At 41.9% G+C, this 16260-nt stretch overlaps 1 protein-coding gene across 3 annotated transcripts in view; it reads right to left on the bottom strand.

Annotated features, from left to right (window-relative positions):
- Window positions 1–16260, bottom strand: part of ADGRG2 (adhesion G protein-coupled receptor G2) — a 196242-nt gene that overhangs the window by 131336 nt on the left and 48646 nt on the right. For all 3 annotated transcript variants that reach the window (XM_089683890.1, XM_089683892.1, XM_089683893.1), the window contains exon 3: window positions 13011–13610. In XM_089683890.1, the coding sequence (XP_089540016.1) occupies window positions 13011–13610 (600 nt within the window). The remainder of the gene's footprint in view (window positions 1–13010; window positions 13611–16260) is intronic.

Raw genomic sequence — 16260 nt, 5'->3', positions numbered from 1 at the left:
TCTGACAGCGTGAGGAAAGTGCAGCCGAGAACCGGCACTTGCATTTTCCTCTGATCAGCGTGTCATTGGACACCGCTGATCACGTGGTAAAAGGCCGCTGTGATTGGGCTTTTACCACATCACGTGATCAGCTGTGTCCGTAGGACACAGCTATCATTGAGATCGCCGGGTGCGCGCCCCCTGGGGAGCGCAGGAGAGCGCGTTCTGGGAGGATGTCATATGACGTCCACCCAGAACTGGCCGGCCGCAGTGCAGCCGTCATTCAGCTATCTGCGGTCGGCAGGTAGTTAAACAGATGTAGAAAAATTGGGCCTTGGATGTTTGTGGTGCCCAAACCAAAAACATTGTTGGAAGCTAGCATAATCAGGATTCAGAAAGAGGATAGGCAGCATAGGCAGTATTCAAAGGATCCCAGATCCCTAACAAATTTAATCAGTTACATCAGCATCAGGGGCTTGATAGCTGCTGTTAATCCGGGACTGATTCATTTTGATAAATGTCAGCCAGTCAACAGAGTCTGTGGACAGATGTACTCTTTTATCCGTCACAAAACCTCCAGCAGTACTGAGAATGCACATTGGATGCAAGACAGGCCAGTAGTTCGATTGCATATTGAACAAGTTCTGGCCAGTGATCCATCCTCAAGACTCAGTAACCCAGTGGATCTTCAGTTGTAAAGTTCTCCAAGTCTGCTCTTGCCCCTAGATAATCCTGAACCATATGATGCAGACGCTTCCAATGGGTGCTTAAACCTAACAGCCCTGGGCTCTGAGGACTAAAAAATTGTTTAAAGGCATCGGTCAGCCAGCCAGGCAAATTTCTCTGCCACTCTTCCTTTGACCAAAGAAGCGCCAGAAAACACGCTGTCCAAGAAATGGTAACCTCCCAGTGTGTGGAATGCTGTTACACAAATTTTTCTTCAAGGCGTAATAAAGATGTATCATCCTCTGCTCACTCTGCGAAGGCAGGATGAGCTCTATCACTTTACTCTTGTGGATCAAGAAGGGTTGCCAACCAGTAATGATCCCCCTCCTTGATACCATGAATCCTCAGGTCCTTTTGCAGACTTTTGCAGAATCAGGGAGCCCATGCAGCATAAGTTTGAAGAGGCATAAGATTCTAAATCCTCTGGGTCACAGAGGATGACACTGTCTGGAACTACCTCCTCCCAGCCATGTACTACTCCTGGCTGGGTTTCTGGGGACTGAAAATCATCCCTTGAAGACTGCCATATGTTATCCTCTACTTCCATGCTGCCACAATCCTCCTCCTTCTCCTCTTCCTCCTGCAGGAATGATGTCTGCATAAAGGGGGCCCTTGAGAGGAAAGGAAGTCCTCCTCTTTCAACCGCAGTTCTCCCTCAAGTGCCATGTCCATGATTCCATGCACCGTGTGCTCCAGCAGGAAGAATAGAGGGATATTGTCACTAGTGCATGCATTGTCGCTGCTCAGCTTGTGTCAGGACAGGTAATGCATCCTTTATTAGCAGCCACTGGCATGATGAAAAAAAGCCAAGCTCCCCTGAGCCTGTCCTTGTGCCATACTCACACAAGTACTCATTGATGGCCTTCTGCTGCATGTGCAGCCACTGCAGAATTGCCAATGTTGGGTTCTGCCTGGTATGCATGTCACAAATGAGGCACTTGGTGGGCAGGTTGAATTCCTGTTGAACGTTAGCCAGCCAAACACTGGCCGTGTTTGACCACTGGAAATGGCCAAAAGACTTTTCTGGCCTGCATCAGAAGATCTTACAAGCCTGGGTACCAGTTCAAGAAATGCTGGACCATCAAATTCAGGATGTGTGCCAAGCATGGAACATGTGTCAAATGCCCCTGATGGACGGCGGAGAGAAGGTTGGTGCCATTGTCGCATACAATCAATGACTGTTTTTATCTGGCCCTTGGAGCACCATTCCTTCCACAGACACCAATGATGGGGCACCATTCATTCTGCTGACATCAATGATAGGGCACTATTCCTCCCACTGACACCAGTGATGGGGCACCATTCATCCCACAGACACCAACGATGGGGCACCATTCATCCCACTGACACCAATGATGGGGAACCATTCCTCCCACTGTTACCAATGATGGGGCACCATTCCTCCCACAGATGCCAATGATGAGGCACTATTATTGAATACCAACAACAGGACATTATCCCTCCCAGTAGAACCAAGGACGGGGCATTGTTTACTCCCATTGGCCACATCCGGCCTCCCTAAAGCCTGAAGGGCAGTTAACTATTTAGAAAGTTTGGAGACCCCTGGATTAGAGGATTCCAGGTCCAGATGGATGCAGACAGCACAAGGAAAAGTTACAGAGATATAGGGAAGATGTGAGTGACTTGTGAGCAGTCAGCTGAGGGTGATAGAGAGGTGACATTGAGAGGTGAGAGAGGTGCGGACTGCAATCAGAGTTTGTCCAACAATAGGTTTTAGGCCTCGTGCACGTGGAGCTTATATTATAACACCACTTACACAGGCCTTCAGCATTTCTTTATGCCTGTAAAAGCACCTCTGTGTTAGCCTATGTTGTCATGCACACATAGGCATTTACAGGAGTATTTAAAAAGGAGCGTTTACTGACAGAAAAAAAAAACACCAAAGGAGCATTATGAGGGAAGCTTCTGAGCAGAAAACACACATTTAGACGTGCATAATGAAGGAATCCCTCCTGTAGAACTACAGGTGAAACTCAAACAATTAGAATATCGTGCAAAAGTTCATTTATTTCAGTAATGCAACTTAAAAGGTGAAACTAATATATGAGATAGACTCATTACATGCAAAGCAAGATAGTTCAAGCCGTGATTTGTCATAATTGTGATGATTATGGCTTACAGCTCATGAAAAACCCAAATCCACAATCTCAGAAAATTAGAATATTCTGAAAAATGCAATATTCTAGGCTCAAAGTGTCCCACTCTAATCAGCTAATTAAGCCATAACACCTGCAAAGGGTTCCTGAGCCTTTAAATGGTCTCTCAGTCTGGTTCAGTAGGAATCACAATCATGGGAAAGACTGCTGACCTGACAGTTGTGCAGAAAACCATCATTGACACCCTCCATAAGGAGGGAAAGCCTCAAAAGGTAATTGCAAAAGAAGTTGGATGTTCCCAAAGTGCTGTATCAAAGCACATTAATAGAAAGTTATGTGGAAGGGAAAAGTGTGGAAGAAAAAGGTGCACAAGCAGCAGGGATGACCGCAGCCTGGAGAGGATTGTCAGGAAAAGGCCATTCATAAGTGTTGGGGACTTTCACAAGTAGTGGACTGAGGCTGGAGTCAGTGCATCAAGAGCCACCACACACAGACGGATCCTGGACATGGGCTTCAAATGTCGTATTCCTCTTGTCAAGCCGCTCCTGAACAACAAACAACGTCAGAAGCGTCTTACCTGGGCTAAAGAAAAACAGACCTAGTCTGTTGCTCAGTTGTCCAAAGTCCTCTTTTCTGATGAGAGCAACTTTTGCATCTCATTTGGAAACCATCGACCCAGAGTATGGAGGAAGAATGGGGAGGCACACACTGCAAGATGCTTGAAGTCCAGTGTGAAGTTTCCACAGTCTGTGTTGATTTGGGGAGCCATTTCATCTGCTGGTGTTGGTCCACTGTGCTTCATTAAGTCCAGGATCAACGCAGCCGTCTACCAGGAGATTTTGGAGCACTTCATGCTTCCTTCCGCAGACGAGCTTTATGGGGATGCTGACTTCATTTTCCAGCAGGACTTGGCACCTGCCCACACTGCCAAAAGCACCAAAACCTGGTTCAATGACCATAGGATTACTGTGTTTGATTGGCCAGCAAACTCGCCTGACCTGAACCCCATAGAGAATCTATGGGGCATTGCCAAGAGAAAGATGAGAGACATGAGACCGAACAATGCAGAAGAGCTGAAGGCCACTACTGAAGCATCCTGGTCTTCCATAACACCTCAGCAGTGCCACAGGCTGATAGCTTCCATGCCACGCCACATTGAGGCAGTAATTGTTACAAAAGGGGCCCAAACCAAGTACTGAGTACATATGCATGCTTATACTTTTCAGAGGTCCAATATTGTTCTATGTACAATCCTTGTTTTATTGATTGCATGTAATATTCAAATTTTCTGAGATTGTGGATTTGGGGTTTTCATGAGCTGTAAGCCATAATCATCACAATTATGACAAATCACGGCTTGAACTATCTTGCTTTGCTAGTAATGAGTCTATCTCATGTATTAGTTTCACCTTTTACTGAAATAAATGAACTTTTGCACGATATTCTAATTTTTTGAGTTTCACCTGTACTGTGTTCTTTCGGTGGGGGGGAGGGGAGCTGTCCATGCTGGGAGAACACAGTGATTACTGCTAGTGGCTATAGCCACTTCTAGTCTTGCAGAAATAGTATGGGAAGGGCAGTTTACTGTTCAAGCATGACTATACCCCTGTACTCTATACCCAGCTCCATAAAGACATGGTTTGACCTGTTTGGTGTGAAGAAACTCAAGTGGTCTTCAGGATGAATAAGAACACTGATAGCAAGCCAAGTCTTGTCATCCAACATCAGTACCTGACCTTACAAATTTGGCTGAATGGGCACAAATTCCCATAGACACACTTCAAAGGCTTCCCAGAAAAGTAGAGGCTGAAATAGCTGAAAAAGGAGGGGGAGAACTCATTTTTAATGTCCAAAGTTTTGGAATGACATGTCGAATAAGTTAATATAATTGGTGTTGTCACTTCTTTGCTATGGAGATAGCAACTGATATGCCTGTAAGAGCTGGGACGGAGGGATACACACTTTTTAAGGCTATTGAAAAAAAGTTCACTAGAGGATCCTGAGTGAAATACGAATAAAGAAATGTTTTTGTTCATCATTAATCTGTAGTACTAAATGCAGTATTGTATGTTGCATCCTATTGGAAGAATTCCCTTACTTCTTGTTCTGGAGCTGAGTGAATATTTTCTCAGAATGAGGTGAAATCCCTTCTTAGTTGAAACCAACACAGGTGTCATTAATGAAAAATCTAGTCATATCTCCTGGTTCAGTAATAACTAAAATCTTGGCTTTCCCATCACTTTCTGGCCTAGGTGTCCTTTTATGAAAAAGAGATCAGCGGCGATCCTGAGGATCGTTGCTGATTTCCGATAATTAGTGGTTTAGGAAACAGAGAGGATCAGCGGAGAACATGTTCTCCGCTGATCATCTCAGCACACAGATGGCCAGTATATGAAGGAGCGATGTCAGCCCTTCACTGGCGATCTGTGTTCTCCCTCCAGATTCTCCAGCCCGGAGGTGGAGAATCGTGGGAACCGCAAACGAAGCAGCGGTAATTTACCACTGCTTAGTAAACGGTGTTTGACTGATCTCTTACTGTAATCTTGCGAGATTATAGTAAAAGCAGCCATTTTCCAGCGTTCATTCGGAGAAGTGATCTACACTGCTTCATAAAAAGGTATTCAGAGGAGAACTCTCTCCTCTGAGAATGCCAGAGAACTGAGCAGCGGTCATTTACCGCTGCATGATAAAAGGACACCCTAGTGACAACGGTCACTAGAACAAAAAGGAATGGTAAATCAGTACATCTCCTCACCAGATACACAGAGATCAATAAAATTGTAACAGGGTTCTAAACAAACATTCTTTGCACTATCCAAAATTAAATTTGAACAAAAAAATAAAAATTTGTAACTGTGCAACAAGTGAATTGATCATAATAACTTAGTCTAGGCATTAAAATGAAAAACAGCTGGAGAATTCACCCTCTGAAAAATCAAGATTAGAGTGAACTCAGTGTTTAACTTTTCACTTTACACTTTTCTTGCTATAATGAGTAAATTGCTATTAGAGGAAGAACATGTGTTTTTTTTGAGAGATGTCTACCTTAGTAAATAAACTTTTTTAGACCTCTGCGTATATTTTAATTTATTTATGTTAACTGTGTAACACATAGACATGTGCAACATGACCTATACCCATACTGAATATATTCTCGCTCCCATAATATTACTTCTCCATTTGACCTCCCTGGCAAAGAGAGTTTTTGAGCACAGCCTGGTTTTAATTAGTAATGTTGAGGAAGGATATCGTCACTGTGGTTTTAGAATGTGGTCTGCTGAGCTGAAGCAAAATATACCTTCAATAACCATGTCTGCTGTAATAACTTAAAAGAAATGTATATCCTTAGAATTTACATTACATCATATGAAAATTTAAAATAATTACAGCAAAGGATCAATTTGTGTGTAACATAACATGATTTCATGCTGAAAATGTTTATTTGTATTTATTCTAAACAGAATCTTTATTTAACCCTCATATGAATATGTCTTAACCACTGATTTTTTCTTCATACTGGATACTTGTGCATCCTCGTAACTGCTGTACATATACTTTTCACTTGACATTGTATACATTTCACTGCCAATGATGAGCTGTTCCACTACATAAATGAAGTGTGATTAAACTGGAACTAAAATAAATAAAATAATAACACATTTTCCGCTGGCCCCAACCCTCCAATAATCTTCAAACCCCTAAACTGAACGCGCTATTTATTTGATTTCAGCTTGGCCAAATCTGAGTAGCGTGTTTCAAAAGCTCCAAACCTGTGGATTATGTCACTTAAATAAATTTGCCAGTAAAAGAAGTGCCTGTAAGGAAAATAGTAAATACTTACCTCTTCCGCTGCCCGTAGAACCAAACACTGCGCTGTTAAAGAGAAATCTTCCACTGAAGTTTCTTCTGCAGGTTAGAACATTCTACTAAATTTTAACTGATTACTAAAAAGAACAAAAATCTTTTACAAAATACTTAGTAGACTGGAATGGAAATTGTAGTTTTACTTACTGTATACCAGACAAATTGATTTACTTATTAAGGTAAAGTGATAAGCAATGTGTATTAAATAATGGAATATAATTTCAGAAAAAAAGTAAATTAAAATCTTCTTAAATGTTTTGTGAATTTAAAACCAATTATTAGACTATTAGACAAGTTCACAGAGCCATGGGGCTTATTTATGCCCCTGTACTGTCTTCTTAAAGCTGTATTAAATCCAAAACAAAAAGGTATTATATTGTAGTCTAGCACTTTTTAGATGTGATGTATTTGTTTTCTTTTTTTTAGGCTTTTTTAATTTATTTTTGTCTGTTGATCCTGCCAGTAAGTGTGTTATTTTTCATCCTCCTTTAACAGACCAGGCTGTCTGACAGACATGCTTATAATGGTTGGCTTTTATTCATTTATGTGAAATGTTTATGCCAAAAGGAAAAAAAATGTTTGCTGTAATGGCTAAAAAAGTGTTACCTGGAATTCAACTTTAATTTGTTTAGCCAACTACATCTAAATCTGCTAGTACACCTAACACTTGCCTGTCCCCAGAATGACAATGCTGCTCTCCAAAGGCGATTATGTTGCTCTTTTAGGACACTCTAAGACAGAAGGTGTGTTATTGGCTAGATCACCAAGTAAAAGTAAAGGATAAAAAGTTTAAAAAAAAACACTAATGCAGCCATCACTTTAATACCACTTTAATGTGCCCTCAGACACCCTACAATTGTTCATCACTTACATTCTTTAAAGCAGAACTTTATGAATAAAATATAAAGATGGGAAACAGACAGGATTTTTTAATGCAGAAGAGGCATACTGGGGTTGATTTACTAAACTGGCGTGTGCAAAACCTGGTGCAGCTATGCGCAGAAACCAATCAGCTTCCAGGTTTTATTGTCAAAGCTTAATTGAACAAGCTCAAGTTAGAAGCTGATTGGCTACCATGCACAGCTGCACCAGATTTTGCACTCTCCGGTTTAGGTAAATCAACCCGTATGTCTAAAGTTATCTTGACCCAGCCAATGAAAAGTGGCCGGCAATTAGCACCTGGAAGCTGGAAATCCAAAGATGTCAGCAGCCAGGTGGAAGCTCCAGGACACTGGACTGAAGATAGGTGTGTGCAGAGGTGAAGGATAGGGGAGAGAGGTGCAGAGGTCAGAGCTGAGGAGGGGTGGAAGTGGGATGTAGACAGCTTGTGAAAGAGAGTTGAATCCTGCATGCTGTGGATAGCTCATCCCTAAACCCTGCACTCTGTGCACAATGCACTCCTGAACTCTGCACTCTGTATATGGGGCACCCCTGAAAGTTCACTCTGTACATAGGGCACTCTTGAATTCTGCACTTGGTATGTAGGGCACCCCTGAACCCCGTACTATATACATAGTGCACCCCTGAACTCTGCACTTTTTTCACTGGGCACTCCTGAACTCTGCATTTTTAACATAGCACATCCCTGAACGCTTCACATAACACACTATGATTATTTATTGCCCCTTTAAGATCCTCCCAATGTTAGTGCAATTTGTTCACACCCACAGTTCAATGTGGTTCAGCGAGGGTGGCTTGGTTGAGTTCCTGCAGCTATTCTCTGAGAAAAAAAAGCCATGGATAAATTTATGTAGTCTTACAGTTACAACCAGCCCTATGTGGCAAACATAATGCTAACATGGCCAATGAAATGGAGTTTGACATCCCTTAGCTATATCCTCATTTATCAGACACAGTAAGGTAGAAAAATAGTACTATCTAAACGCAAAAGAATTCATAATAGGGAGAACACATCTCCATCATATATGACAGGTCAAGCACATCTCCATAGTTCACTAGTATTATAATGGTTACAAAATATTCACATAATTTATTTGTGCATCAAATATATCTGTCACCTGTCTGCTATGTGAAGTTCCTATAACGACACCATCATCAGACAAAATAAATTTATCAGGGCTAAGTAATATTAGTTTTTAAATTTCAAGTGCTTGAAAACATGATATGGCTGGTTTCATACATTAACTTTTTCTTTTAAATCTAATTAGACACATCTTTATGAGCTTCTAGCAAAAAATGACCACCCTTGAGATGCTTTATCTGAGTCACACAATCTACACAAATTAAAATCGTATCTATATTTGACACAGCATAGGAAGTCTACCTTATGCACTATACCAATCACACCCTAACAATATAACAATGTGACAATTACACCCTATAAAAATTTACAGAGCTATACATGCCGCTTCTGTGCAACCTTCCCCACACACCATTTACCTATCCAGTGAAGGTACAGGATCATGCTGTGCCTTTAAGCACAGAGTGACATGATGGTGGGGGGAGCAGATGGACCATTGTGTTCTATGGAGAGAGGCGGGGGGGGGGGGGGTTCTAGCTGTGAGCCCTACAAAGTCAGAGGAAACTACTTTGCACTCACTCTTTGGACCAATGAGCAAAAAGTGCCCACCCTCCCCCATTTTTTCTCTTCACTTGCTCTGTTTGATTTGTCATTCACTTTTGTATATGCATCTGTATGTGTACATGTTTTCTGCTTGAATGTACAGTTATGTTCAAAATAATAGCAGTGTGTTGAAAAAAAGTGAATAAAGCTCAAAATCCTTCTAATAGCTTTAATTTCCATACACACAAATGCATTGGGAACACTACACATTCTATTCCAAATCAAAACATGATTCTAATAAAATTGAATAAAAGTGAATATTAGACGGTTCAAAAAAATAGCAGTGTTTGTGTTCTTTACAAACTCAAACATTCACTATATAAACTGAAAAATGTTTGAAGATTTTGCTTTCCTTTGAATCACTTAATTAATATTTAGTTGTATAAGCACTGTTTCTGAGAGCTGCTGTACATCTGTGTTGCATGGAGTCAACCAACTTCTGGCACCTGTGATCAGGTATTCCAGCCCAGGAGGATTGGACTACATTCCACAGTTCTTCTCTATTTCTTGGTTTTGCCTCAGAAACTGCATTTTTGATGTCACCCCACAAGTTTTCTATTGGATTAAGATTCGGGGCTTGGGCGGACCACTCCATAACGTCAATCTTGTTGGTCTGGAACCAAGATGTTGCACGTTTACTGGTGTGTTTGGGGTCGTTGTCTTGTTGGAACACCCATTTCAAGGGCATTTCCTCTTCAGCATAAGGCAGCATGACCTCTTCAAGTATTCTGATGTATTCAAACTGATCCATGATCCCTGGTATGTGATAAATAGGCCCAACACCGTAGTATGAGAAACATCCCCATATCATGATGCTTGCGCAATCATGCTTCACTGTCTTCACAGTGTACTGTGACTTGAATTCAGTGTTTGGGGGTCATCTGACAAACTGTCTCCGGCCACTAGACCCAAAAAGAACAATCTTACTTTCATCAGTCCACAAAATGTTATGCCATTTCTCTTTAGGCCAGTCAATGTGCTCCTTGGCAAATTGTAACCTCTTCAGCACATGTCTTTTTTTCAACAGTGGGACTTTGCGGGGGCTTCTTGCAGATAGCTTGGCTTCACATAGGCGTCGTCTAATTGTAACAGTACTCACAGGTAACTTTAGACCTTCTTTGATCTTCCTGGAGCTGATTGTTGGCTGAGTCCTTGCCATTTTGGCTATTCTTCTATCCATTCGAATGGTAGTTTTTCACTTTCTTCCATGTCTTTCAGGTTTTGGTTGCCATTTTAAAGCATTTGTGATCATTTTAGCTGAGCAGCCTATCATTTTCTGTACTTCTTTATATGTTTTCCCCTCTCCAATCAACTTTTTAATCAAGGTACGCTGTTCTTCTGAACAATGTCTGGAACGACCCATTTTTCTCAGAATTTCAGAGAGAAATGCAATTGTAACCAGCATGTACAACATTTGCTGCCTTCCTTCCTTAAATAAGGGCAATAATTGCTACCTGTTTTTCAAAGAATGAATGACCTCACTAATAGAACTCCACACTGCTATTATTTTGAACATGCCCCTTTCAATTAGTGATTCAATTACACAGAATCAGCAGCATGCATGTCATGACTGTTGGGTCTGTTGGATTTCTTGTTCAAATAATTTTATTTTTTAACATGGAACAGTATAAAATAATAAGCAAAAGTATGGGTCATTGAAGGTGTACATTATTGCACAGTAAGAAACCCAATAATACAAGGTCAGGCATCACTAATAAAGAGGACTATCAAATGGCAGTTAAGGCCTAACAAAATGGGGGGGGGGAAGGATGGGAAGGGGCATACGGCTGCACAGTAGGGGGAGAAGGGGGAAACCCGCAGTATGGTTAAGGAATGGTACCGTCAAACAAAAGATGCAGATTACGGATTGAGAAGGGAGTCATCAAAATTGGATGGAAGGAAATGCTCTACCCAGGGATTCCAAATCTTCTTGAACTTAGGAATGGAATCTAGGATAGTGGCTTCTATTTTTGCGTGAATCATTGCCTGAGTGACCCTATTCGAAACTGCAGTCATACTCAACGAGGGAGATTTCCATGATTTAGCGATAACCTGCTTGGCTGCGGTGGTGACTTGTAGAATAAGTTTGAAATGCGCCTTAGCGATGCCAGGTGGTCGCAGGTTAAGAAGCGCGATTAATGGATCGGGATAGAGGGTTACGGCACTGAGTGTAGATAATATTTTAAAAACCTCCACCCAAAATGCACGGACGATGGAGCAATCCCACCAAATATGGAAAAAAGTACCCAGGTCTGCGCAGCCCCTGAAACAAACTGAGGGGTAATCAGGGGTATATTTCGCAATTCTAGCCGGGACTAGGTACCAGCGGGTCAAAACTTTGTAACTGGTCTACAGGGGTCTGTTGGATTTCTAATATTCTACTACACCTGCTAGTAAATTATTTGCCATGTAGAAATATCATTTCTACCAAAAACAGTGATTGATCAGGTTAGTAATGTCTGACTGCTATTATTTTGAACACAACTGTATTTTGTTTGGCAAAAAAAAAAAAAATATATATATATATATATATATATATATATATTTTTTTTTTTTTCTTCAGATTTTCACATTGGTTTGTATGTTTTTTTCCTTGTATGCGCACTGAAATTGTGCTTTTCACCTGTAGTAGGCATTATTGTCACAGAAAGCGGTGTGCCTTGGCTGACTGAGATGGAAGTAAAAAGTCTGGCTGAGTGGCATAGTTTGGAGGTAGCTTGAAGCTAGAATCAATGCAAAAACTTGTGGGCTTCTCAGTCCCAATAACAACAAGGGAATGGATAATTTTATCTTTTTAGATATTGTATGTCAGTGATATTTTAACATTTATTGCAGGTTTTGAGACAGCTGAAGCTCTGTTGAGCTCCTGAACCAAAATACGTGGTTGGGGGCAGCATTGCCTTTAAGGCATAAATAAGTTTTATGTGTTTTTGATAGAACTGAACAATTTTTGGTAGACTCTCAGATCAACCAAAAAGGGATTGTTTTTTCTAGCATTTGTACATTTTGGACATCGATGTCTAGGGTGTGTTATTTTTGAAGCTGTGGCTGATATATACATTTCCATAAAATAAATATAATTCCAACAAAAAAACAGTGCAAGTGTTGTTATCAGAGTGCAAGGTCAATGGGAGGGAGTTGTGGTTATTGAGGGAGTAACTATGACCACTACACTGGCCATGCTATTGGCCATAAATTGTTTCAAAATGTATAAGGATAATGGAAGAATGCTAAATTTCCCCAATTCTCTGGGTGAGTCCACCTCAGGAATGCATATAGGAGGCTTTTCTGGGTAAATAAGGTAATAGCAAGCACCTTGGTTCATATTAGAGAACACATTAAAAAAAGTAAAGTGAATAACTTTTCAAGGAAGCAATTACTCTGGCCACTAGATATTCGCATGTTCAATGAACTGAATATCTCAGAAGCAGCAAAGGTGGACAGGAAAACTAAAAACCACAGCAAAATACATCAAACACTCTTCATTGCTAAATTTTATGTAGTCATAATGCATTACTGTTGCTCCCCTTTTTGACCCGTGCATCATCCACACAGACTGGAGAAACATTTGCTGTCACTGAAATTGGTCTACAGAATGACATTCAAGTTTACATCAGTCCTCAAACTATAGCTTACCTTTTGACAAGAGTTTAAGTTTACCACATTACTCCTCTAGGCCTATGCATAACTTAAGGGAATGTGCATAATAATAAACCATAAAATAAAGACAGAAAACTTACCACAATGGAGAGTTAGATCTTGCTGAACCACATCTGGACTGTAGATCCAGTATCCAGTGTCCCATTTTATAATATCTCCATCCATGCACTTTTGAAAATAACCAATGTCATTTATTGCCCACATCCTAAACATGTACAGTTCCCCTACCAATCCTACTGATGTCGTGGAATTTGCTTCATCAAACGTTGAACAGCCAAGTACCACATTGCCACCTCCTTGTAGCTCGGTGTAGTTTTCCAGTGTGCGTTCTTCTTCAAGAGTACCGTCAATATAGAAATACATGTTTTGAGTTTGGGCACTCCATGTAATACACATTTCATACCACGTAAGCAAGTTTAGGCTTTTATAGACATTGATCCGGGTTCCAAACATCCAGATTTTTATACTGCTGCTGTCACCAAGTAAACCAATTTCATATACATTGTTTGGAGAGGATGGCAGCTTATAGGTGAAAGCAGTCCAGGGATTGGAAGAGTCTAGTTTTATATAGGTGCACAAAGTGAACTGTGTTGCATTGGGGACAGGGGAGCTCAGAGTCATGATTCCTGTACATGGTTTGCTGAAGACTGCTTTGAATTCTCCAAAATTTTCAGCCTGAGCTACAAGAATAGAAAAAAATGGATTTTAGCATTAAATAACAGAGTATATATATTAGTCATTTCACAATTGTAATAGTCAGCTTTAGATAAAATACAGGTATAAGCATAGTCTATTTAAGCTGATGGAACTCTTCTCATAAACTCTAACAGAGTGCACAATGCATCCCTAGCCAGTTGTTCTTGGGCAAAATAGCTATCAATCATGCTGGTTTACCTTGGGTTATTGCTGCTATCCCGAGTATTGACTGGAGTGGGGGTGTCTGGCCACAAGTCCCTGTCTATCTCTAAAAGCATAAACATGTAAACTTGGGGAAGCCCAATTTAGCCCTCGTTCACATTGTAGCGGTGCGGGTAATCCCATGTGATTCGCACAGGAACTGCACCACAATCATGTACAAATCACATGCGATTTGTATGCGGTGCGATTAGAACCATACATTTTGTATAGCTCTGTTTGCACCAAAAACGTGCAGGACCCTTGTTTGGTCCGCACTAGAATCGGATCACATGAGTATTCACACCTATGCGACCCGATTCTGCACATCGCACTGCGTTTTGCGGTCCGATGTGGGGGTGTCATTAACTTAACATACATACCCGCATTGGTCAGTGTGAACGGGATGCGATTGTGATGCGGTGCAGAATTCGCACTGAAAACACTGCGAATTCCGCACTGCATCAGTGTGAACCAGGACTTTTGCATTTATGTTCATGCAGGATACATATCTAAATCTAAGAATGAAAAATGTATATATTGTAGCTTTCCAGTCTTTGGATTTGGTGGCTGCATCAGTTTTCTTTTTCTTTTTTTCCTTTCTTTATTTTCACCTAGTGATCCTGCCAGTAACTATCCTAGTGTAACAATGTTCACTGTCTGTACTTATCTATGGAGGAGAAGCCCTCTTACCTTAGGACAGGAAGGGTTTTAGGACTACAAAGCACCTTCTATCTTGCTCCATAGCATAGGGGGCATGTGTAGTCCTCTAAAAAATATAAGGTTGCAAACTATGTTGAGGCAGAGTATACAGGAAGTTATAAACAAGGTCCTGGCAGGATCTACAAGTATGTGTTTCCTTTTATTTAAGAGATATGTAGCACTGCCCCTTAGGGATTGCTGATGAATGTGGGTCCCCCTATAATCCTGCACGGCCAGTCAGTTAGCATTTTCCACAGAGCTTTCACCACAGACAGAAATCAGGCCTTGAGCATTGTTTTTATTGTCCTATTGAGGGGACTAAACTTGGATAGGGAATAGGGGTGTATAGGGTGCCCAGGGGAACTGACATCTGAGGACAACTTCCTGAACTATTCACAGCTTCTTCTCTCGGACACACAGTCTCTGTTGGAGTGCTAGCCAGCAGCTCCAGATGTGTTACCCCAGACTCGAGATGACTCCTCTTCACCCAGTAATCTGAAGGTTTTCTTCCTGAGCAGGGGATCTGGCTCCTGTTTGCTTAAATAAGGTACACAGTCACTAGCATAGGGCTAATCTGGTTTCCTACCAATGTCCTGCTTGCCCTATCCGTCCAGGGGGTACAGGTGTACTCACTCAGGTCCTCTTCTGTACAGCTTGTGGAATGACTGCTGCTACCAGGCCTATCTGCTGGGCTGCTCCTTCCTTGCCATACAGGTGGTCCTCTCTCAGGGGACCAGTGAGTCCTCAGGTTTCCTCCTTTCCACTCCAGTCTCGCAGGCAGGCCCTATCCCAGCAGGCATCCTGGCAGCCTTCTTCCTCCAGCCTCACATCTTCCTGACTCTCAATTCTCTCCCACCACCACTCTCCAATTCCTGCTACTGAGCAGACTCTAACACAGGAATGGGCAAACTACGGCCCGGCGGACCTTTTAATCCGGCCCGCGGAGCGTGATACAAAAAAAAAAACAGCCAGGGTAGGCAAACATTTGCATCATTCAGCGTGCTCAAATGCAATGATTGGCCAGTCTCGCTGCCACTCACATCCTGATAGCCAGTGATTGGCTGTCAGGATGTGTGTAGGCGGGGCAGCGTGACGAACGTGAGGGGAGCTAGGCTCCTCTCACAGTCCGCCCTGAAGACCGGAACGGCGCGGGAACACGGCGAGAGGAATGCGCGGAGCAAAGGTAAGTAAATTGACACAGGGGGGACTTGGCTTACTACTTGGGGGGGAATAGTACTATGGGGGATGAAATGTTACAAATTTTAATTTAATTTATATTAATTCACACATACACATCATCCATCTACTCTTGGTCCGGCCCCCGGGTCCAATATATGAACCCATTGCGGCCCTCAAGTCAAAAAGTTTGCCCACCCCTGCTCTAACACCTCTTAAGGGAGTCCTTTCCTTTGCCAAGCCTCCTGTTGGGGATTGGCTGAGGTCCCTCAAAAGGTGCAGCCTAGCACTCCTCAGATCCACCAACTGCCTCAAAGGCCCTCCTAGTGGTACACCAAGAGATGCAGACGAGCTCTTCAGAAGGGAATTTTTACTGTTAAAGAGACTTGTACAAAGTTCCAGGAAGATTGCCCTCAGTTGCTGGTACCTTGGGCATCCTCTACACCCTTTATCCCATGCAAGTTATTACCCCTTAATAAAATCACAAAAAACCAAGCTCAAGGACTGGTTACTGTCACCTGGATGCAACTCTGTATGGAAAATGTGTGTTGCCTGGCT

The sequence above is a fragment of the Staurois parvus genome, unplaced genomic scaffold (genome assembly GCF_062004578.1).
Source record: "Staurois parvus isolate SC_StPar_1 unplaced genomic scaffold, SC_StPar_1.0 ptg000327l, whole genome shotgun sequence".
Classification (NCBI taxonomy): Eukaryota; Metazoa; Chordata; class Amphibia; order Anura; family Ranidae; genus Staurois; species Staurois parvus.
This window is presented reverse-complemented; position numbering and strand designations above follow the sequence as displayed.